Source organism: Vipera ursinii (genome assembly GCF_947247035.1).
Source record: "Vipera ursinii genome assembly, chromosome: 7".
Taxonomy (NCBI): Eukaryota; Metazoa; Chordata; class Lepidosauria; order Squamata; family Viperidae; genus Vipera; species Vipera ursinii.
In genome coordinates this window covers 69,003,101-69,025,983 of record NC_139521.1, presented here as the reverse complement: position 1 = coordinate 69,025,983, position 22,883 = coordinate 69,003,101, and the positions used below count along the sequence as shown (strand labels likewise).

The 22,883-nt window shown below is 50.1% G+C and overlaps 1 protein-coding gene across 1 annotated transcript; it reads left to right on the top strand.

The window, feature by feature from the left end:
* Nucleotides 1-269: 269 nt before the first annotated feature.
* Nucleotides 270-7,579, top strand: PRDM8 (PR/SET domain 8; the record flags this gene model as incomplete). The annotated part of the gene is made up of 3 exons (XM_083368102.1): nt 270-593; nt 2,613-2,844; nt 6,039-7,579. The coding sequence occupies exons 1-3, from the start codon at nt 375-377 to the stop codon at nt 7,577-7,579; spliced, it is 1,992 nt and encodes a 663-aa protein (XP_083224228.1). The 5' UTR covers nt 270-374.
* Between the last annotated feature and the right edge of the window lie 15,304 nt (nt 7,580-22,883).

Here is a 22,883-nt window from a genome sequence, read left to right as displayed (position 1 = left end):
GGGAGGGGGAGGGGAGAGGGAAGGGGAGGAAAACAAGCCTCTTGGTGTCCGGGCGTTTTGGGGCAGGCATTTAGGAAAGGCAGGTCGCGCGCTTCTTCCACCGATCTCTCCCACCGAGCTGGGGTCTCCGTTTCCAGGAGGGTTTAATTTTTGGGGTGCGGGTGGGTGGGAAATGATCGGTTTTTGCTGCTCTTGAATTCAGGGCGCTTCGGGTGACCGGCCGGTTCCTTTTGGGAAAGGGTGTCACAGACGGGTCCGCAGAAGCCAAAAGGGACTCCATTCCTTGGGGGTGGGGTGGGGGGGTCCCCGGGACGAGCCGGGCTTCGTTTCCCAGTGATTCCGTGACACTTTCCTCTTCTTTCCCGTTTCCAGCCATGGACGAAAGCGGGGTGCCCCGGAGCATCTGGGATGGAGAGGCCAAAGCCGTCCAGCAATGCCTGACGGACATTTTCACCAGCGTCTACACCACCTGCGACATCCCGGAGAACGCCATCTTTGGCCCCTGCGTGCTCAGCCACACCTCGCTTTACGACAGCATCGCTTTTGTGGCGCTCAAGTCCACGGACAAGAGGACCGTCCCCTATATATTCCGGGTAAGGGGGGGGGGGGGGGAAGGCAGGCAAAGCGAGCAAGTGGGGGTGGGTGGGAGAGAAGGAGACTGAGAGAAGCCGAACCCTCGCCGTCAGCCCGGAAAAGCTTGAGCTCCTCAGGGCTTGAAATCGAGGCGAGCCCATCCCTCCAACCGTTCCCTTTCCGGGGCCAGAAAAGAGGCCTTGGGACGGAAGGCAGCCTGGCCGCGTTGGAAGGAGGCAGCACGGGGTGCTCGACTGCCACAGGGCCGGCCTGCTTCCCCCCCCCCCCCTCCGCTGAATCGGTTCAGCGAGCGGGCAGGAGCAACCCAGGTGAGTGAAGGAGGTAAGGGAAGGCATTCAGACCACCAACGAAGCCCTGGTGCTTCTGTTGACGCGCGTCTGCTTGAGAACCCCGTTCGCTCAGTTCCAGGGGTGATGAGCACGCAGCAAACGGATTCATGCCGTGCCCTGCTACCGTCTTCCAGGCAGACGCGTTGTCGGAATTGCCGGCTTCCCAAAAAAAAACGGAGAGGGGGTTGGGGAAGGAAGGGGAGGCGTCGTTTTTAGCTTCTTCGAGGAGCGCAGAGAGTCCTCCGCGGGACGAAACGCGAAGGAGCAGGAGATGCTTTAGGGCAGCGTTTCCCAACCTTAGGAACTTGAAGATGCGTGGGACTTTAACTCCCAGAATTCCCCAGCCAGCTATGCTGGCTGGGGAATTCTGGGAGTTGAAGTCCACGCATCTTCAAGTTCCTAAGGTTGGGAAACACTGCTTTAGGGAACTGTTCGCCCCCTCCCCAAAACAGCCTTTGTCCCTCTGCGGGGTTTAAAAGAAGGGAGAGAAGCAGGTCGGGGTCTGGCTGCCATCCGGAGGCTTTGGAAAGGCGGCGGCGCCGGGCTCTTCTTGCTCAGCTGCTGAACCGTCAACCGGCCAGTCGGGGCGAAAAAAAAATATATGCAAGTCTGAAGCCGGGTGTGCGGGTTCTTCGGTCGCCCTCCAACTGCGAGCAGTTTTGGAGGCAGTCCGGGTGTCCAAATGAACACAGACACACACAGGCACACTTGCTGTCCTTAAGGTCCCCGGTGGGCTCCCTTCCACCACCACCCCGTTCCCGCCCGCTCCCCCCAGACACGGAGAATCGATCCGGCAGCTCACTGCGAGGTTTGGCTGGGTGCGGAGACGAGCCACACCTTCAAAGGATGGGTCCGGTTAGCTGAGCTGAATAAAAAGAGGGTTTCTTCTTCCATTTCCCCCCACACACACACCCTCAAATTTATTGCTGGAACTTTAGCTTCTCGAGCCACTCAAAGAAAATCTAGAGCCGGGTGTAGAGAAATCATCTTCCTAATGAGGCTGCCCCCATTATCTCAAGAGTCGTTGGGAAGCGCCGGAGATAGCAGGCAGTCAGGGACCGGGAAAGGAAAGGCACAAATCTGCTCCCAGCTACAGGCGGATTTGCTGGGCCGGTGCTGTATATATACTACGACGCCTTGCTTTTATTTATTTTTTATTTTTATTTTAATTCCATTTATATCCCGCCCTTCTCCGAAGACTCAGGGCGGCTTACAAGCTTAGCAGTAGCCTTCATTCTATGTATATGCCTGCTTATTAGGGCTTTCACACACAATTTGGGGGAGGGGAGGAGGGAGGGGCTGTTTCGGACCCTCTGCGTTGACCACCTCGGCTTGGCTGAGTTCCTCTCCTGTCCTCGATCTCAGCCCTCCCTGTGGATCTCCTCCGCTGGAAGGTCCCATCCCACCGAAGAACAGGTGTGGCTGCAAACGCTTCCCTAGGAGAGCGAACCCCATCGGGCCCCAGATCCGGCCAAGACGTGGCCGGTCACTTCGGGGTTCAGAGGGGAAAGCTTCGCCGGCTGCTCAAAACACGGTCGGCGTTAACAGTCCCAACGGAAGAGAAACGCAGCCCTTCCCTTCCTTTCTTCGCCCCCCAGCCAGCCAGCCGTCTCCTCCTGCGTGTCCCGGGCCGTGTGTTCGGTAGCCGGGCGGGCAACCGGTCACTCACTCAGCCTTCTCCCGCTTTAGGTGGACACCTCGGCGGCCAACGGCTCCTCCGAAGGCCTGATGTGGCTTCGCCTGGTCCAGTCGGCTCGGGACAAAGAAGAGCAGAACCTGGAGGCCTACATCAAGAACGGACAGTTGTTTTACCGCTCCCTGCGGAGAATTGCCAAAGACGAGGAGTTGTTGGTGTGGTACGGGAAGGACCTGTCCCAGCTGTTGCTGCTCAGCCCCGCCAGGTCCCAGAGCAAGATGAAGGGTAGGTGACAACTCACAGGAGCGGGGTGTGTGTGTGTGTGTGTCCTGGAGGGTAGGTGACAACTCACAGGAGGGGTGTGTGTGTGTGTCCTGGAGGGTAGGTGACAACTCACAGGAGGGGTGTGTGTGTGTGTCTCCTGGAGGGTAGGTGACAACTCACAGGAGGGGTGTGTGTATGTCTCCTGGAGGGTAGATGACAACTCACAGGAGGGGTGTGTGTGTGTGTCTTCTGGAGGGTAGGTGACAACTCACAGGAGGTGTGTGTGTGTGAGTTGTCACCTACCCTCCAGGAGACACACACACACACCCCTCCTGGAAGGTAGGTGACAAGTCACAGGAGGGGTGTGTGTGTGTCTCCTGGAGGGTAGGTGACAACTCACAGGAGGGTGTGTGTGTGTGTGTGTGTCTGTCTTCTGGAGGGTAGGTGACAACTCACAGTAGGGTGTGTGTGTGTGTGTGTCTCCTGGAGGGTAGGTGACAACTCACAGGAGGTGTGTGTGTGTGTGTTTGTGTGTGTGTCCCCTGGAGCATTTCCTGGAGGTCCTTGAATCCTGACTCCCATCGGATTTAAGACTAACTCGGCAGGAGTTTTCCTTCTGAAAACGGCCGCCCTGCCAGCCTGGCTGGCAAACGAGTGGGTTAACCCAACATCCCAGGCGCAAATTGGTGCTTAATTACTGTAATCCACAGCATCCCATTTGAAACGGTTCGGAAACGCCGGATTAGCTGAAAATGCTGTAATCTGTTAAGATGTTTTTAAGTACTCCTTGCAGAGCAGAGGAGTTGTGTGTGGGGGGGGAGCCTGCCCCGCCCCCACGCGCGCTCCCAAATTCCAGGGAATCACTCCCGATCAAATAATGGTGTGATCCACTGCAAAAGCAAATCTCCTTTTCTACTGTTCGATCTCACCCCACAAGCGGGGCAGTTTCTCCCTCGGGCTGAGGACTTTATTATTTCTTTTAGCCGTTCTCAGTTCAGAGAACGCCCCTCCCCCCGCCTCGTCCCCCCAGAGAACCCAGGGAGCAAAGTCGGTTCGCCATCCTTGGGGGGGTTGAGGAGGGATACCTTCCAATAGGCAATCTGACAGTTCACTTGTTGCTAGGATCCTGACCTGCTCCCTGTCATTCGGCAAGATGCTTCACAAGAGTTTTAAACAACCCCCCCCCCACACACACACACAAACGCCCCATTTGAAGTCATTTGCTGCAGGGCCTGCATGGATAAATAATTCCCAATTAGCCTACTTTCTGGTTAACCTGTTCTATTGAATCAAGAAATTAACCAAAGATGGGTTCATGCAGCATTGCCGGCATACACGGACAAAACATGCATTGACAAACACTCACCACAAGCTAAGACTGACACTAGACAAAGTTTAGCACGGGGGTCTTCCAAGTAGCCTGACTGAATATTGATAAATGTAATGCATATGGATGATGGGGTTCTATTGAAAAAAAGGAGAGAATGATCCACACGGTTGAAATTACAGTAGCTTCTGGTCTGTGTTCAGATGGAAGGTCTCCATTTTATTCTGCTCCTGCTTTTTGGGGCGGGGGGGGGGAGTGGTTGGCTGCTTCACCTTCATCTCATTAGGCCAGGGGTCTTCAAACTCGGCCCTTTTACGACTTGCGGACATCAACTCCCAGAATTCCTCAGCCAGGCACGCTGGCTGAGGAATTCTGGGAGTTGATGTCCGCAAGTTGTAAAAGGGCCAAGTTTGAAGACCCCTGCATTAGGCAAACCATCCTCTCTCTAGGATCTTCAAATGACATTATTTAGCGCAGCATTTCTTAACCTCAGCAGCTTTAAGAGAGTGGACTTCAATTCCCAGAATCACCAGTTCTGGGAGTCCACCTATCTGAAAACTGCTGATATTGAGAAACGCTGCTCCAGACCTTCCAGAATGCCCCAACAGCTGCTTTTCTGAACATCTGTTCACCTCCCGACATTCTGCTTGTGAGATTTATGGATGCATTTATGGTGACGGTGGTGCTCACCAAGAGTGTGAAGAACTTAATAGCTCATAATCAGCCACGAGGAACATGTTACTTGGAGCTTTTCAGATGTTTTGGACTAAAGTCCCTTCAATGGGCATCCTGAAGTCAGCAGGTGCTGATCTGAATAGCTGCATGACAGATTGCTCTTAGTGGTCCAAGGAGAGGTAGTGAAAAGTTAGGCCTTAGAAAACAGAATCACGGGTCCTTGACTGACCAGCCAGGAACTTGCCAGTAAGCTACCATATCCCAGTTAACCAACCTCACAGGGGCTGCCTGCTTGGTCCAGTGGTTAAGGCACCATTGCTAGAAAGCAAAAGCCCTATGAGTTCAACTCCACCCACCTCACTTCTGTGGGGAGAAGAAGGTGGTCTCTTTGGATAGGCTCACTGCCTTGAGTTATTTATAAAAAATAATAAAGGTGGGGTATAACTAGTCAAATGAAAAAGGAGATTTTGAGCCTCCAGGAGAAATTAAACTTTACATTTTCAGAGGCAGAAATAACCTTACTTACTTCTTTATGAACGGCGAACCTAGCAGCCTGCACTATTTATTCTGTTCGCTGCCTTGACCTCCGGGAAGAAATGTGGGCTATAAATGCAATAAATGCTAAACCCTACATGAAGCAAAGCACAGCATGAAGTATGGCGAATCTGGCCACTGTGGTTAGTAAATCGTGAGTCCTAGTCTATTTTTGGGGGTCTAGTATCATGACTCAGAACATAGTTGACTACACTGCATGAACCAAGCCAGAACTTTTGGTTGCAGTTCTGCACAGGCTTGCATTCAGTGGGGCTACTCCTAAAACAGATGTGTTAAGAGAACAGGGCTCATTACAGGCTTGCATTCAGTGGGGCTACTCCTAAAACAGATGTGTTAAGAGAACAGGGCTCATTACAGGCTTGCATTCAGTGGGGCTACTCCTAAAACAGATGTGTTAAAGAGAACAGGGCTCATTAGGGCAGGAAGCTTGGACTCTTTATTAGGTCAGGGCTGACAAACACAATTCTAACGTTCGTCTATTCTCAGTTAGCTTCTGCATTTTCAAAACCAGACAGAGGTTTTTAGCCGGACTCCCCCTGGTCAACCGGCAGTGGGGTTCGACGTACCTTCTCAAAGTTTGTGCGTCCGACAACTTGGCCAGTCGGTCTGGCTCAACAGGTGACCAACAGCCTCCCTTCTCTTTTCTGTCCCGCCCCAGCTTCGTCTCCGCACATCTGCCTGGAGTGTGGCCAGCGTTTCCAATTCGAATTCCCCTACGTGGCGCACCTGCGGTTCCGCTGCCCCAAGATGCTCCACGGGGCGGACAGCGGCCCAGCCGGGGACTCCAGCCCCAAGAACAGCAGCAGCAGCCGCAGCTTCAGCCCCAAGGAGCACGAAGGCGCCAGCAAGTTCCACGCCAAACAGGGCGGCGTCGGCCAGCCGCAGATCCAGCCCGCCGCCCCCCGCCCCCACTACCACTGCGGCCCGGACAGCAACGGCCCGAGCAACGGCGGCGTGACCAAACCCTCCACGGACTTCCACAATCTGGCCCGGGAGCTGGAGAACTCGCGAGCGAGCAGCGGGAGCGGCTCCCCCGGCAGGCGGGAGCAGCCGACGGCCGGCCTGGACGGCCGCGCCAGCCCCGGAGGCAAAACGAAGCGGAAATACACCGGCGGAGACACGCTGGCCGAGGAGCGAGGCCCGCCGGTGGGCAGGGGCCGCTTGGAGAGGCCGATCCCTTCGTCGCCCAAGGAGGAGCTGGTCTGCACCCCGCAGCAGCACTACCGGCCGGCCGGGAGCTACTTCGGGTTAGACGACGCCAGCCGCCTCTACGGCCCGCCCAGCCCGGACACCGGCGAAGCCAAGCGAAGCGCCTTCGTGGAGGTGAAGAAAGCCTCCCGCGGCGGGGAAGGCGACGAGGAGAAAGAGCGCGGCTCTCCGGCAGGCGCCGCGGCCTCCTCCTCCTCCTCCTCCTCTTCTTCCTCTTCCTCCGTCGTGGCGGAGAAGCCGCCGCTGCCCTCGCTGCTGGGCGCGCGCTCCGGGGCCAGCGCCTTCTCCACCGTGCCCTCCTCTTCCTCCTCCTCTTCCTCCTCCTCCTCGCAGCCGCCGCCGCCGCCGCCCTCCGGCTCGGCGGGCAACCCCGAGGAGCGCAAAAGCGCTTTCTCGCAACCGGCGCGCTCCACCTTCTCGGCTCAGCTGGTGCTGGGCGGAAAGCTGAGCGCGCTGGCCGAAGGCGGCTGCCACGGGAGCCCCGACGGAGCCGCGCGCCTTTACGCCTCGGAGCAGCTCAAACTACCCGGCGCGCCCGGAGAGCTCGGCAGCGGAGCGGGCGGCGAAGGAGGAGGAGGAGGAGGAGGCGTCGGAGGGGCCGGGTCAGGCGGCGGCGGCGGGGGGCTGCCCAAGCAGAGCCCCTTCCTCTACGCCACCACCTTCTGGCCCAAGAGCTCGGCGGCGGCCGTGGCGGCGGCGGCGGCGGCGGCGTCGGGGCCTCTCCAGCTGCAGCTGCCCTCGGCGCTGACGCTGCTGCCGCCCTCCTTCACCTCGCTCTGCCTGCCGGCGCAGAACTGGTGCGCCAAGTGCAACGCCTCGTTCCGCATGACTTCCGACCTGGTCTACCACATGCGCTCCCACCACAAGAAGGAGTACGCGCTCGAGCCGCTGGTGAAGCGGCGGCGGGAGGAGAAGCTCAAGTGTCCCATTTGCAACGAGTCCTTCCGCGAGCGCCACCACCTCTCGCGGCACATGACCTCGCACAACTGAAGCCGCCCCCCCCCCGGGCGGCGGATGCGCTTTGCACCGGGCCTTGCCACACGCCGCCCCCCCCTGCCCTCCCTTCCAAACCCCCGCCGGCCCTCGGCTTCCGCAGCGGACGCGCCTTCGGTTTTCTTCCAAGAATTGCGGGCCTTGGCTACGTTAAGCGGCCCCGGGGGTGGGGTGGGGTGGGGCGCGGCGGGGCTTTTGCAAGGCGTGGACCTGGAGGACGGTGGATGATTTGAACTGTGCGGTGTAAAGGTGCCCAAAGAGTTGGAGGGAAAGACAGCCCGTAGAGCGGTGCAAAGCATGCATACGCCCTGGGAGGGCTTTGTGGGAGGGGTGCGTGTAAAAATACGAAGCACGGTTATAGGAAAGAAAGAAAGAAAGAAAAAGAAAGAAGAAAGAAAGAAAGAAAGAAAGAAAGAAAGAAAGAAAGAACATGATGCAATGTCAGCAAAAGAGAAAGTGGTGGAATTTAATTCGGAGATGGCCTGAAGTCTTTTATTATTGGTCGGTACATTTTTGGAATGGGAAACCAAACCCTTAAATGTTAGCAGTTGCAAAAGCCTTTGATTTTAAGGAGTATTCCCCTCAAGTCTTTTCAATCTGACCTAATGGATGATTAGCAGGAGGGGGGGGAATCCTGTCACTTTTTCTAAATTGCATTTTGGAGCACCCATCCCTAGAGAATGAATGGGTGGCCGCACCAATAGCAAGAGGACCCAATGAAATCTTAGCTGTGCTTATGCATCAACTTTATGCTGGCTTGTTTATGATTTAGTTCAGGGGTCTTCAAACTTGGCCCTTTTATGACTTGTGGACTTCAACTCCCAGAATTCCTCAGCCAGCTGGCTGAGGAATTCTGGGAATTGAAGTCCACAAGTCATAAAAGGGCCAAGTTTGAAGACCCCTGATTTAGTTAACAAATTGCAATTGGCGAAAGTTAGCACCTCACTAAAACACGGTATGCAAGTTACAATGGGTGGTTAATAAAACACAGGAATCTACAATGTTGGCTTGTTGTGCTGCAGAAACATAAGAGAATGCCTTGCCTGAGATGAGATTTCTGCTTTGTGCTAAGTTGAAATGCGGCTGGTTAGTGGTTTATTGTATGTTTACATGTTTATGTAAACTCAGCCATGGTAGTTTATGACATTGCATGAATTCACTCATATGGCTTGAAGAAACCATGATGTACAATGGAACGAACCTAGTCTATAGTTTCCTCTCTCTGTAATAAGATGGGCAGATTCTGGGACTATGTGTCTGGGTCTCTCATGCAGGTATATTTATTGGCCTCGTTAGCTATTAAAAATGCATGGAATAGTTACCAAAATGACATTGTTCATTAGATCCACTGCTCCAGTGGAATGGAAATTATGGGAAATTACCAATGCAGACCCATAGATATTTGGGGCAGCAGGTTTTTTTTGGTGTGAGGTTCCTAGGAATATGCATATAAAACTATGGAAATGAAAAAGCATATTTCTCTTGATGCAAAGAAAGGCTACTATTCTCCTTAATTAAATTGAGGCAATGGTAAATAAGGAAAGGCGAGTTAATAGATAGAAAAAGTAAAGATTATGAACCAGGCTTTGAAGGTTTTCCCCTATAAGTGAAATTTTTTTTAGTAGAGTTAGATCTAAAACCCACTTACTTGTGAGTTATCCATAAGTAACGCTTTCAACAACTGGCAGTTCTTGCTGAAACACAGCAGAACACGAAGCAGTTTTTTTGTAGCTGTAAATACTTTTGCAGTCTGCATTTATGCTTTCACAAGAACCCGGCTAGGTTTTGAAATGAAATCTTGTAGTGTACATCTTTACTTTGAGGACAGTTGCACTGGACAAAATTGGACTTTCTTCAAAGTAAACAAATGTAGCCTCAGGCTTCATGTCCATTTCCAATTGCAGTCATTCTGAGTTTTGAAAGCTTTTCAATGTATTTTGGGCATTGTGGATGGCCACAAAAGCAGAGCACCCAAAACCACTGTTGAAATTTTTATGCCTGTGTATATGTTTACTTTGATGATGATGATGATGATAATAATAATAATAATAATAATAATAATAATAATAATAATAATAATAATAATAATAATAATAATAGAGAGAGAGAGGTGATGGGTGGGTTGGTCCACTCCCTTTTGTTTCAAAATGCACGCATTTTCACTTTCCAAAAAAGTAAATAACTTTTAAAAGTACATTTTTAAAATGTCATATATTGCAACATATTGATGCATTTGTCATACGTTTCTACTTAAATTATTAAGCACTTATGGTTTAGCTGTAATAATTATATGTAAGGGTAAAAATTTTATTTTAGATATAAAGCAAAATTTAAAAAAAAAATAAGGAAAACGGATGCAAAGCTTTTCTGCATTACTGGATAAGTTTCTTTTTTCCTGTTCCTCTGCAAAAATAATAGTAATAAAATCCAGAAAGACTTGAATTCATTTTATGTTTCCGATGGGGAAATGCATGTTTCACATGGGAAAAGATTAAGGACTTTGGTGCAAAATGTCTTAAGTTCTGTAAATAGGGATCTTCTTTGAATACAGTACAAAGTGTAATTTTGTGCCAGTGAAATGAAGTCTGAATAGCTACGTGTTTCTTTACCCTCCTTTCCCTTCCCTCCCTCCCTCCCTCCCTTTTTTTTTCTTGAGAAAAAAAAGAGATCAAAACTTTATAGTTTATCTGGGTATGTTGGATGCTTTGACAATAAATGAATTTATTTTCTTGCAAAGCACTCGCGTGTGGCCCAGGATTTTATTTGGAAAAGGTGGGGAGGCGGGCAACGGTTTGTTTCCTCTGAAACAGGCGGGAAACTTGTCTATGGAGATTCTCAATCATCCAGGTCCTGGTTGTCCCAAACGTGCTTTTAGAAAAGGCAACTGGATTTTGCTTAAAAAGTCCTCCTCCTGCTCCTAATAGATCACTGGAAAGCTCCTGGGGACACGTACGGCCAGGGACGGTAACGGATCCGTCTAGAGGGAATATCGGTCGATTCCTGGGCGATCCTGCCGGAAGTGGATCGTTGCCCGCCGCTGCAAGATTCCCGCTTCTCCTGGTTTCTCCCGCACAAGCCCTCGCACTTGGGCTCCGTGGAGACGCACCCACGGCAAACAGTTCAGATTTCTCGACCGTCTGAAGGGCAAACCAAGCCGGGCTTAGCTCAGATCCAGCCTCTCCGCTGCCCGAGGAGCGAGGCGGCTACTGAACGGACGTTGGGAGACTTCCGACCAAGCGATCCCAAAAGGCATCAGGCGGGAGGCTAGTCCGATCAGGTGGATTTGCGCCTTTGGAAAGCTCTCCGGATGGGGGCGCTTTTTTCCAAGTTTAGGCTTGCACCAAAGCAGGGGGTTGGAGACAACCCCTCCCCCCTCCCCCCCCCGTTCATTGGGCTTGCCGTCCAGCCAAAGCAGAGGATCGCTTGCCTTGCGAGGGCGAGGAGGGGCGCGCGGGATGAGAACCGGCATACCGGCCTATGGATGGGGAAACCTCCGCTAGCCTTTGGCCCTTTAGGAGCGCAGGGCTTCCGCTGCGCTACCTGAAGAGCAACCGGACTCCGGATCTTCCCAGAAAAACGGGTCATGAACGACACCAACGGAGTGGCGGGGGTTTTAATCTTCGGGGGCGATCCTAGCCTGCCTGCACCCAGCGCGTTTCAGCCTCGCAGAAGGGCGACGCAGTGAAATCCTGAGCAGATAAATCGACGGGCGAATTGATTATCAGCTGCGTTGACGTCGGAGCGGGCAAATCCGAGCCTCCCTAACCGGGAGGCCGGCGAGAAAAAAAGGAGAGCCGTCCGTAACGACGACGGCAGCCGTCAATGGCAAAAGGCGGCTTTAGTCGGCACGGCTTACGCATCCTGCGGCGCTACCCGCAACGCCGCCGAACCACAACATCTGGGAAGGAGTCGGCAGGTGGACGAAAGTGCCCTGTCCAGCCTGAACATCTGGCTGAGGCTGCGATCGTAGCAAATGAAAAGTTGCAGGTACTTAATTCTTGGCAACAGAAGTCCTTCGGCTGCGGGGACGAATTCTACGGACTGGAGCAGGCTGGGCATCTCACATTTTCCAGCTGAAATAGTCACCCCTCGCGGGCTTTCGATGCAGAATCTGCTCTCTCGTTTTTGTCTGCACACCGCAAAGGGAAGCCAGCCCGGGCGCCTTGGAATTTAGATAGCCCTGAAACGTTGCCAGCAGGTGTGGGTGCAATGCCCTGTTTAGGGATAAATACTTGGGATAAATCTAAAAAAAAAAAACAAAACCCGTCTGTAAGGAAGAAGAGTTCCCCGCCGCTCCTCCTCTGATTACTCCTCTGATTACTCTGTAATCAGTCCTGGGTTCAAAACTTCCCCCCATTTGGCACAAGCAGCGAAGGGCAGGCGTGCCAAAGTGGTCCAAAGTGGTCCATTTGGATTCACAGGTGATTCGCTCAGTTGTAAACTGGGATCTTTCTGCTAGCGAAAAATAGCTCCGCGAGGGTTCTGGTCCCGCCTGTTTCAAAAACGCCTATTATTCCCCCCCCCTTTTTTAAAGGATGTCTGAAAAAGCAACTGCGATTAAAAGACTTTTTGGGAGAATGGCAGTTTAATCCAATAAGCCTAGTCCTTGGGACCTCAGAACAAGCCGCTCCGATGGGGCCCAGATCACCAGACCCGTCACAAGACGTGCGAAGCAGCAGCGCGCACACGCACACGCACACGCACACGCACACGCACACACACACACACACACACGGAGAAACGGCCCGCGTTGTCGAAAGCGAGCTGCAATATCTGCACCGCGGTTACATGGCAGCGTTGTAAGAGTTTTCCCGGTTCTCTTTACTGCCATCTAGTGGCTGAGAAGAGGCTGCTAATTGTTGTTGTTGTTAGTTGCGAAGTCGTGTCCGACCCATCGCGACCCTATGGACAATGTTCCTCCAGGCCTTCCTGTCCTCTACCAAGGCTGCTAATACTGTAGCAGTTTTCCGCCGTCTTCGCTCCGTCTTGTGCCTAGAGCAGGGGTCCCCAACTTTGGCGACTTTAAGGCTTGTGGACTTCAACTCCCAGAATTCCTCAGCCAGCTTTGCTGGCTGAGGAATTCTGGGAGTTGAAGTCCACAAGCCTTAAAGTCGCCAAAGTTGGGGACCCCTGCTCTAAAGGGTGCTGCAATGGACCCCAAGCAGATTCGCGGTGGTGTATATGTGTGGGATAGAGGAGTTTAAGGGAAGGCTCGGCCAGGACTCCTCTACCGGCAGGTTGCGTGGGGAGGGGCACCCCACCCTTGCCCGTACACGTGTCGCAGCTTTTAACCTCGGCATACCTGAGCGCAACGCCTTGAGCCTAACGTTAATATAGCGCAGGGGTCTTCAAACTTGGCCCTTTTATGACTTGTGGACTTCAACTCCCAGAATTCCTCAGCTAGTGTGCCTGGCTGAGGAATTCTGGGAGTTGAAGTCCACAAGTCATAAAAGGGCCAAGTTTGAAGACCCCTGATATAGCGGATCCACGCATTTAAGAAGTGGCATCGGAGAAAGCAAACGCCACAGAATGGACGCGCATAGAATTGTGCATCGGGCCTGGCTCCAGATGGAAAGGGACTCGGGAGGTTTTAGCGTTGCTCCGCGAGCTACGGAGTCCCACAAATTTACCCTTAAAGCACGGCTTGCTTACACGTGCTAAAACCGTTGCATTTGGGAGAAGAGCCAGCAGTTGTAACCTCCCCAGGTCCGAACCGAGGCTGCGCCAAAACCGTAGCACACTTCTGCCTTCTGGGGAAGTTTCATTTACGCCTATTTCCCAGGGTGTCATCCCCATTGAATTGAATGGGACTTGTTTCTGGATAAATAGTGTCGTACGGCAGCAGTCTTCGGAGAGAGAAAAAGTATAATTTACCCCCGAGTAAATCATGCTTGGACTTAGGACTCAGGCGGCGGCTGTCTTCGGTGCTCGCTGATGGGGACTAAAACTCATTGAACTCGATGAGATTTATGACACCACGCTAATTGGGGGATTCCCCTAGTTTCCCTGGCAGCTAAGCTGCAAGTGCGAATCTGGTTTTATTTCTGGAAGTAGCCTTTTCCTTTAGCATCATTTGTGATTTTTTTATAATTTAACTGTATTGGAGACGTCCAGTGGGTCAGTTATTCAGAAATAAATGCCACAGGGATCCGGGGAATTTGATCCCAAATCAGGGACTATAACGCGGCAGCCTTTATTCTCTAAAGAGAAACTGCCCCGTCTAGTTTTGAAAAGATCAGTTTTGGGATGAACTGGATTCAAACGAGAAAAAATGGATTAAGAGCCTGTTAGCACCGAGAAGGCTCTATCAGCCTCAAAGAGAATTACTGGGTTGTGAAAATCCAGACGACCCCTACCAAGTCCGTTCACGGTCCGGCTTTTTGCAAACTACATCTGCTAGGCCTGTCCACAATAGGCTTGTTTGGTCAATCCATCCAAGTCCCTGGGTTCCCACGATACACGGTACCTCTAAGCAAGGTGCACGGCCCGAATGACACAAGGCTCTGAGCCAAAATCGTGCGGGCTAATTTCTGGTTGGTTCTCTCTGAAGTCGCTTTTAAAGAGTTTGCAGGGAGCTCTCTACAACGTAAGGACTTAGGGGTTTAGAAACGGAGGAAATTTCTCCTTATTCTAACTTAAAAGTGGATCAGTGGAAGGATTTCAACTCCCAGAAGTTGGTCAGTGGGTGGACTTCAACTCCCAGAATTCCCCAGCCAGCAGGTTGCTGGCTGGGGAATTCTGGGAGTTGAAGTCCACCCAACTGGAAGGTTCAGAAACGCTGGTCTAGCATCTAAGGTGATGCTATATGGAGAGGGCGGGGGGGGGGAAGAGGCAGGCAGCGCCCGTGTTGTCAGGAGGATCCGTGTTGTCTAAGGAGTCTAGTGTCCGGGGTCTAAGCTCAGGGGGGGCCACCTTCTAATTTGGCGGAGGCCTCACCTGCTCCGCTTCCTCTGAGATGCGCGATGAATGACAGCAGTAAAAAGAGCTGCGAGGGCATTTCCGCAGAGTTCCTTAGGAGCGCTTCCAGCCTCGCTGAAATATTTCCTGCAGGACTGATTATCTGTCTGTCTGTCTGTCTATCTATCAATCATCTATCTGTCTGTCTATCATCTATCATCTGTCTGTCATCTATCTAACTATATCTATTATCTATCATCTGTCTAATCTATTTATTTATCTAAACTATCATCTATCTAATCAATTATCTATTTAGGCTATCATCTATCTATCTATCTATCTCAATCATCTATCTATCTATCTATCTATCTATCTATCTATCTATCTATCTATCTATCTATCTATCTATCTATCTATCTTATTACATATTATCTATCTAGGCTATCATCTGTCTGTCTTTTTATCCAACCATCCATCCATCCCTCTCCATCTCTCTCTCTCTCTCCCTCCCCCCTCCCCCCTTCCCCCCTCCCCCCCTCTCGGCTTTTAGCGCAGCACCCCCGCATCTGTGGTCCTTCTTTCTTGCTCTTAAGCTGAATTTGCCCTCGCCATCGCGTGCCACGAAGGGTGCCAGGAAGGGTGAGCTCGGTTCAGAAGGCTGTTCGCGTGAAAGCGCACAACACGGTCCTGCGATTATTGGAACACACATCAGCTTTGACCCACAAGTCCGGGAGTGTCCGTAGACTGTGGTATATGTAAAAAAAAAAAAGAGATCGTAATTGTAACGATGTCATGGGCCACCCACGGAGAAAGTAGGAGAAGCTTGCAGTCGCCCTCTTGACTTTTTTCAACCATCCCTTGCAACCAGGCTGGAACGGGGAAAACAATCGTCAAGTATGCATCGATGGCAGCACGTAGCGATCTCAGCTGATCTTGTGTGTGTGTGTGTGTACACACATATATAAGATATATATAATAAAAGCATAACGTGACCTATTTGGATGGGACACCACCAGGTGGTCCCAATGCTTGTCACCAGACTGGGAGATGTTTAAAAATGCCGAAAGAAATTAAGCGTGGCTAATCATTTTCATGGCAAGGAAGCTGGCTCACCAGATGTTCACCAGTCCAGTGACGGATACAAGATACCTTTTGTCTTCCGGTTATTAAGAGGACTAAGAGGACTCAATAGGCACCCCCCTCCTTCCTCACAACCGCACACACACGGGAAAGGCTGGTACGGGAGGAGGCCGTTTCACGATTTGCCTGGTTTCATTTCTAAAATCCTCTCTGAGCCCATGAAAAGAAGGCCTGTCTTCTCCCTCAACTCCATCTAGCCTTGATCGGGAAGGAAACCCGGGAAACACTCGCAACCGGGAAGGGAGGGGGCAGAGTTGTGCTCCACGCTTGATTTTTGCACCAATAGAGCTTTTAGTTCGATTCAGAGAAAAGATGCTCCGCAGAGGGTGGTCAAAAAAGTCAAAATGGCGTCCCCAATGGAACGATCGAAACTCTGCCTGTTTTTAGAAAACACCGTCCCGGCCGTCCTTCTTCCAGGGGTAGGCAACCTTGCTCTTTTGTGACTCCTGGACTTCAACTCCCAGAATTCCTGAGCCAGCCACGCTGAGGGGAAAGGAAGAGTTTCCAAGCTGAGCCATGCTGGCTCAAGAATTCTGGGAGTTGAAGTCCACGAGTCATAAAAGAGCCAAGGTTGCCTATCCCTGGCCTAGGCCGCTTTATGACTTGTGGACTTCAACTCCCAGAATTCCTGGGCCAACCACGCTGAGGGAAAAGGGAGAGGTTTCCAGGCTGAGCCATGCTGGCTCAGGAATTCTGGGAGTTGAAGTCCACGGGTCACAAAAGAGCCAAGGTTGCCTCCATACCTTACCGACACCCCTGCGAAATCTATATCCACGCCTAAGAAGAAAATAAATGCTATTTTCCGACTCGGTACACATTTTACCCTCTTGTTGAGGGGAAAGCAGTGTTATTCTGACTGATAGGCCAGCCCAAAAGGAAAACCCTAGAAAAGCGGGCGAGGGGGTGGGGAGGAGGGGAGGGATGACGGTGGGAGTTGCCCCTCTCGATCTCTCTTCCATTTTAAAATTCAGCTACCTTTCCGACCTTCCCACCCCCCCCCCCCCAGGCCGATTTCTGCCTTTTCGCGCCAAATCCTAAAGGGCGGAGCCTCCTCCCTGGTATTTATAAATTTATTTTTTTACTTTTTGAGTGGGGTGCCTTTGAGTCAGTCTTGACTCCTGGCGCCTGCCTGAACGCGTCCCTTTGCAAGATGTTGGAAGTGATTCTTCCTTGCCTTCTTATTGGCTCAGCCAGGGGTCTTCAAACTTGGCCCTTTTATGACTTATGGACTTCAACTCCCAGAGTTCCTCAGCCAGCGTGCCTGGCTGAGGAATTCTGGGAGTTGAAGTCCACAAATCATAAAAGGGCCAAGTTTGAAGACCCCTGGAGCCTCAGCCAATCTCAACGTATACATGGTTGTACTTTGACAATAAAGGTTCATTCATTACTCCTAGGGCTGAGAGAGAGAGGTGTGTGTGTGTGTGTGGGGGGGTGTCTCCCAATTCTCCTACGGGAGGATCTTCTCCAGCCCCCCAATCCCTTGCCTTCCAGAAACACACTTTCGCCCAACGAGGCAAGCTGCCAAGCCTTCCCGCTCTTAGCCCCATCGATGCGCCTCTTTTTAAAAGGAAGTCCCCGAAACGTCCCCTCGTTAACGGGGCGCGATCCAGAATCAGCCGCCGGCGCCCGAATTCCGAAGCCGGCATCCAAACCGGAAGAAGGTGGACCCGCAGTTCGAGGGTAGCCCAGGGGCGCCCCGTTGAAGATGCCCGGTGTCTCTCAGTGGGCATTAGCACGGTTGGCAGCCTCGTAGGACGTCATCCAATAATGATCGTGACGTCCGATCCGATCCGATGCTATATAAACAGCCACTGATTTGCGGCTACTTAAGTAGGACGTCGTGGTTAGCCTTCTTCTAAATGCTAAGCTTTTTTTTTTTTTTTGCTAGAGAAAGTTGCCTCCATAAGTAAGCTCCAAACTTTCCAGAAACTGCTTGTTTCCCCCCCCCCCAAAAGAGGGATCCACAGAGTGGCATAGGGAAATTACCTCCTCATCTAGTCTGTGAGCTGCAGGTAAACCCTTGCGGAGCGCTTATTCTACGCAGAGTGCATTTCTGAGGAGAAAGGAGAGTGCTCACTTGGCGTTCATCCATCTGTCATAATTTTAAAAGTATTTCCTTTTCTGGCAATGTTTACATTTCACCTTCCTAGCTGAAGACTGGAATCGGCCAAAGGGAGACAGAGAAAGGAGAACGGTCCAATGGAATTGTAAAACTAATAGTAGCAAGTCACAGGTGGACCTTAAAAACCTCCACGTTCATTCAGAAGCCCGCTGCATCGAAAGGGGATAATCTACACCTCCTAATAAGCGTTTAGAGCAGTGTTTCTCATCCTTGGCCACTTTAAGATGGGTGGACTTCTTCCCAGCTGGCCGGAGAATTCTGGGGGTTGAAGTCCACCCATCGTAAAGTAGCCAAGACCTCGCAGAAGTCAGATTTATTCTTAAGGTCGATTTTGGACGAAGAGAGCTGAAAGTAGGTGGCAGCGCCCTCTTGTGTCCAAGAATATTTTGTGTGGCTGAATTCCTTTCTCATCGCGTCTCTCCGGAAAGTCCAATCCATTTTTAAATCAGCTGAATTTGCCCCCCCCCCCCCTCTCTCTCTCTCTCTCTCTCTCTCTCTCTCTCTCTCTCTCTCTCTCTCTCTCTCTCTCTCTCTCTCTCTCTCTCCCTCCCTCCCTCCCTCCCTCCCTCCCTCCCTCCCTCCCTCCCTCTCTCCTCTCTCTCTCTCTCTCTCTCTCTCTCTCTCATGCACACCAGTATATGTGTGTGTATACACATATACATACACAAACACACATATACACACATACATATACAGTATATGCACACACAAACAAACATATATAAAGGTAAAGGTTCCCCCGCACATTTGTGCTAGTCGTTTCTGACTCTAGGGGCTGGTGCTCATCTCCGTTTCAAAGCCGAAGAGCCAGCACTTGTCCGAGGACGTCTCCATGGTCATGTGGCCGGCATGACTAGACGCCAAAGGTGCACGGAACACTGTTACCTTCCCACCGTAGTGGTCCCTATTTTTCTACTTGCATTTTTACGTGCTTTCGAACTGCTAGGTTGGCAGAAGCTGGGACGAGTAACAGGCGCTCACTGTTCTGTACCAGCCTGCTACCGGCCCTGCAGAAAAGGCAGGGACAACCCTTTTACAAACGGCAAGAGGCTGGAATAAAGCCTGCCAAATTTATTAACATAAAACAGACACCAACCATGAAACAGGAGCTATGAAACAGGAACTATTCAAGCGGTTGCCTTCAGCAAACCAGCTCTCCCACGCATTCCCCCTTAAATACAGTTCAGGGCATGGCTTCTCTCTGCCTCCTTCCGAGGAGCCCCATTGCCTTCCTCTGTTTACTCCTGATTGACTGCCTCCTGCATCGGGCGTCCTTGAACAGGGCCAGCTGTGGGTCATCTTCATCCACGCTGTCAGGCTCACACAGCTGGGTCTGCGTTGTGACCAGATGAGAGGGGCCTGGCTGGGGGCTCTCATCAAGCTCTTCAACACCCCCCTCCTCCTCCTCTGAGTCGTCCGACCCAACTGCCGAACCTACAGGCTGACCCTGAATCACAACACTCACTTTGCTACGCAGCACTCAGGATTCGCCCCGTCAAACTGCCGACCTTCTGATTGACAAGCTCAGCGTCCTAACCCACTGAGCCACCACGTCCCTTACACACATATATATACATAGGTATACACATACCTGTATCTATACCTATATCTACACATCTGTCCTTGACTTACCACGGTTTATTTAGTGATGGTTTGAAGTTTGACGTTACAAACACACTGAAAAACGTCATTTATGACCATTTTTCACAGACCACCCTGGCGTCCCCATGCTCACCTGATCAAAATTCAGCTGCTTGGCAACTGACTCACATTTATGACGGTTGTCCCAGGGTCATGTGATGATCACCTTCTGCGACCTTCTGACCAGCAAAGTCAGTGGGGAAGCCAGATTCACTTCACAACTGTTTTACTGAGTTAATAACTGCGGTGATTCACTTAACAAGTGCAGCAAGGAAGGCCGCAAAATGGGGCAAAACTCATTTAACAAATGCCTCCCTCAGCAACAGATATTTTGGGCTCAATTGTGGTAGCAAGTCGAGGACTACCTGTACTATACATACACATACAAAGTGTACGTGGTGGTCACAGTGGAATAACCGTTAAATAACCCACACATCAAACATTTTAATATTTTATTATTTATTTTATTGCCACATAACATTTAGACACCACCTCTCTCCCTCATGGGGTCACTCCGGGTGGTGTGCAATAGACAAAAAATAAAAAAAAAAAGTGATGTATAATTCCGGTCAGCATCTACAATGAACGTGGATTGATATTTTTGAAAAGACCTTTGTAGCCTTTCATTGCAAGAAGTGTAAAAGGAGTTTGTGAACCATCAAAGCTTTTTCTGGAGGGAAGTAAATTATGTAGCTTGTTGTCTTCCTTCTCTTCCTGTATTGAAATAATATAATTTTATTTATTTATTACATTTATTTGTTGCCCATCTCCGTCCCAAGTTAAGTTTTCCTTTGATTTGGTCCATCTCAGTCTCAAAAGAGAGAACAGCAAATATAGCTGTGAGGGTTTTTATTTTCTAATTAGGCCTAAATTATGGTATGAATCTATACCTTAGTCTTATTTTGGTTCCGTTCCTCTTCTTAATACATGTGAAAAGTTATATGTGAACCTAAAAATAGCAGCTCATGTGCTTAAAGGCTCATATCATGTATACACCCATAACAGAACATAAATAGACTTCAGTATGTTTATGTGTAATGCTATCCCACTTCGTAAATCTGTGCATTTGTCCTTCGTTTCTCACTTCTTTTAAATAAATTTTAATCCCTGATGGAATTAAATTTGTGCTACCTTCATCTGCTGATTGAACTGGCTGTTAGTTAAGATTGCTTTATTTCTTTTCGTTGCTCGTTGCTTGACAAGAATGCATTCACCAATTACTTCCAGATAGTAGTAATTGTTATCGTTTGAACTCACAAGTCTGAGTTCACACAACGCTCTTAAATAGGAAAACTAGTTGGTGTCAGTGTAGGAGAACGGCTGAAATGTGGGAGCTGTTCTTGAATACACAGATGAAGCTTAAGCCCTGGAACCTGGCCCAATCCTGTTTGACTTCCAAGCCCAGATAACATCAGCCAAAGGCTGCCATCTGCGGAGACAGGAGCTGGTGGGTCAGCCAGAGAGAGCATCGCTGCCCATCCTCTTCACGACTTGTTTTCCTTGTTCCCTTCTGGGAGGAGGCTCTGTGGTATCCGAAGCAGAACATCCAGATTCAGCCACAGTTTTGTTCCATAGAGCATTAACCTTGTGAACTCTCAAGCTTCCTCCTTCCGTTATATTTACAAGATGGACACTGTTTCATATTTATTTGTTAGGTATACGTAGGGGTAGGGACACGGTGGCTCAGTGGGTTAGGACGCTGAGCTTGTCGATCAGATGGTTGGCAGTTTGGCGGGTCAAATCCCGAGTGCTGTGTAACAGAGTGAGCGCCTGTTACTCGTCCCAGCTTCTGCCAACCTAGCAGTTTGAAAGCACGTAAAAATGCAAGTAGAAAAAATAGGGACCACAACGGTGGGAAGGTAACAGCGTTCTGTGCGCCTCTGGTGTCTAGTCATGCCGGCCACATGACCATGGAGATGTCCTCGGACAAGCGCTGGCTCTTCGGCTTTGAAACGGAGATGAGCACCGGCCCCTAGAGTCAGAAACGACTAGCACAAATGTGCGGGGGAACCTTTACCTTTATGTAGGGGTGTGAGTCTATACATATGTTGTATGTAGTATGTTTAGTTGTGCATCATGTATGTGTTCACTTTGAGAGTGGGCAACTAAATTTCATTTTTGATGTGTGCCGTTATGCCCATAATAAAAAAAAATGACAATAAAGGCTATCTTATCTTGTCTTGTCTTGTCCTGTCCTGTTCTGTCTTATCTTTATCTTTATCTTTATCTTCCTGTCCTATTCTGTCCTGTCGTATCTCTTATCTTATCTCTTATCTTACCCTACCCTATCTTACCTTACCTTACCTTTTCCAAAGTGGCCTGTGCAGTGAATCTGTTGGCCGAAACACAAAATAATCAGGATGCTATTAAAGAAAAGGTAAGAAAATTTATCAGCCCAGCTTTTTAGTTCTTATCATGGCTGATCAGTTGCATGGAACAGACCCAAACAGGGAATGCATGCAAATTCTTGCTGGTTTTCAAATCTCATCTATAAAGTCCCTTAAAAAATAATAAAGCATGCCAAGATCATACAGCGTATGATAAAATACATTCTTTTAAAAACCTTTCTGAGTCAACGTATTTGAAGATATTTCTATATTGGTGGCTAGAAGAAGCTGGCAACACAATAAGTAAGCAATCCGATTTGAAAATCAATTTATTCAGCCCCACCTAGTGGAAACAAGCAGACAGTTGTAATTCATTTATCACTTTTTCTGTAAACAGGAGAGCTTGTTGCCTGCATGTTTATAAAATAATCATCCTTTCCATTATTTCTAAAAATATATATATTTGTTTCAATGTATTTTGAATTGTAAATTTAAATTTTCTTTTTCAGCCCTTCAATGCAGCAAATGTCTATGCGCAGAAAGGAAAAGTAGACATTGAGGAAAGAAAGAAGGGAGGGAGGGAGGAGGGAGGGAGGGAGGGAGGCGGAAGGGCAGACACTGTGACATAAACAGCAAAATTATGATGGAATAAAGTCAAAGCTAATTCTTGGCATCTTGAAAATATTGGTCTTCTCTTTTTCTTTCTCCTCCTCCTCCTCCTCTACTCCACAGAATTTTATCAGCATCATATACAATAAGGTAAAGGTAAAGGTTCCCCCGCACATGTGTGCTAATAATTTACGACTCTAGGGGCCGGTGCTCATCTCCGTTTCAAAGCCGAAGAGCCAGCGCTTGTCCGAGGACGTCTCCGTGGTCATGTGGCCGGCATGACTAGACGCCAAAGGCGCACGGAACGCTGTTACCTTCCCACCGTAGTGGTCCCTATTTTTCTACTTGCATTTTGACGTGCTTTCGAACTGCTAGGTTAGCAGAAGCTGGGACAAGTAACAGGCGCTCACTCTGTTACGCGGCACTCGGGATTCAACCCACCAAACTGCCGACCTTCTGATCGACAAGCTCAGCGTCCTAACCCACTGAGCCACCGCATCCCATATCATATACAATACCAATACATTATTTCTCAACCTTAGCAACTTTAGAATGTGTAGATTTC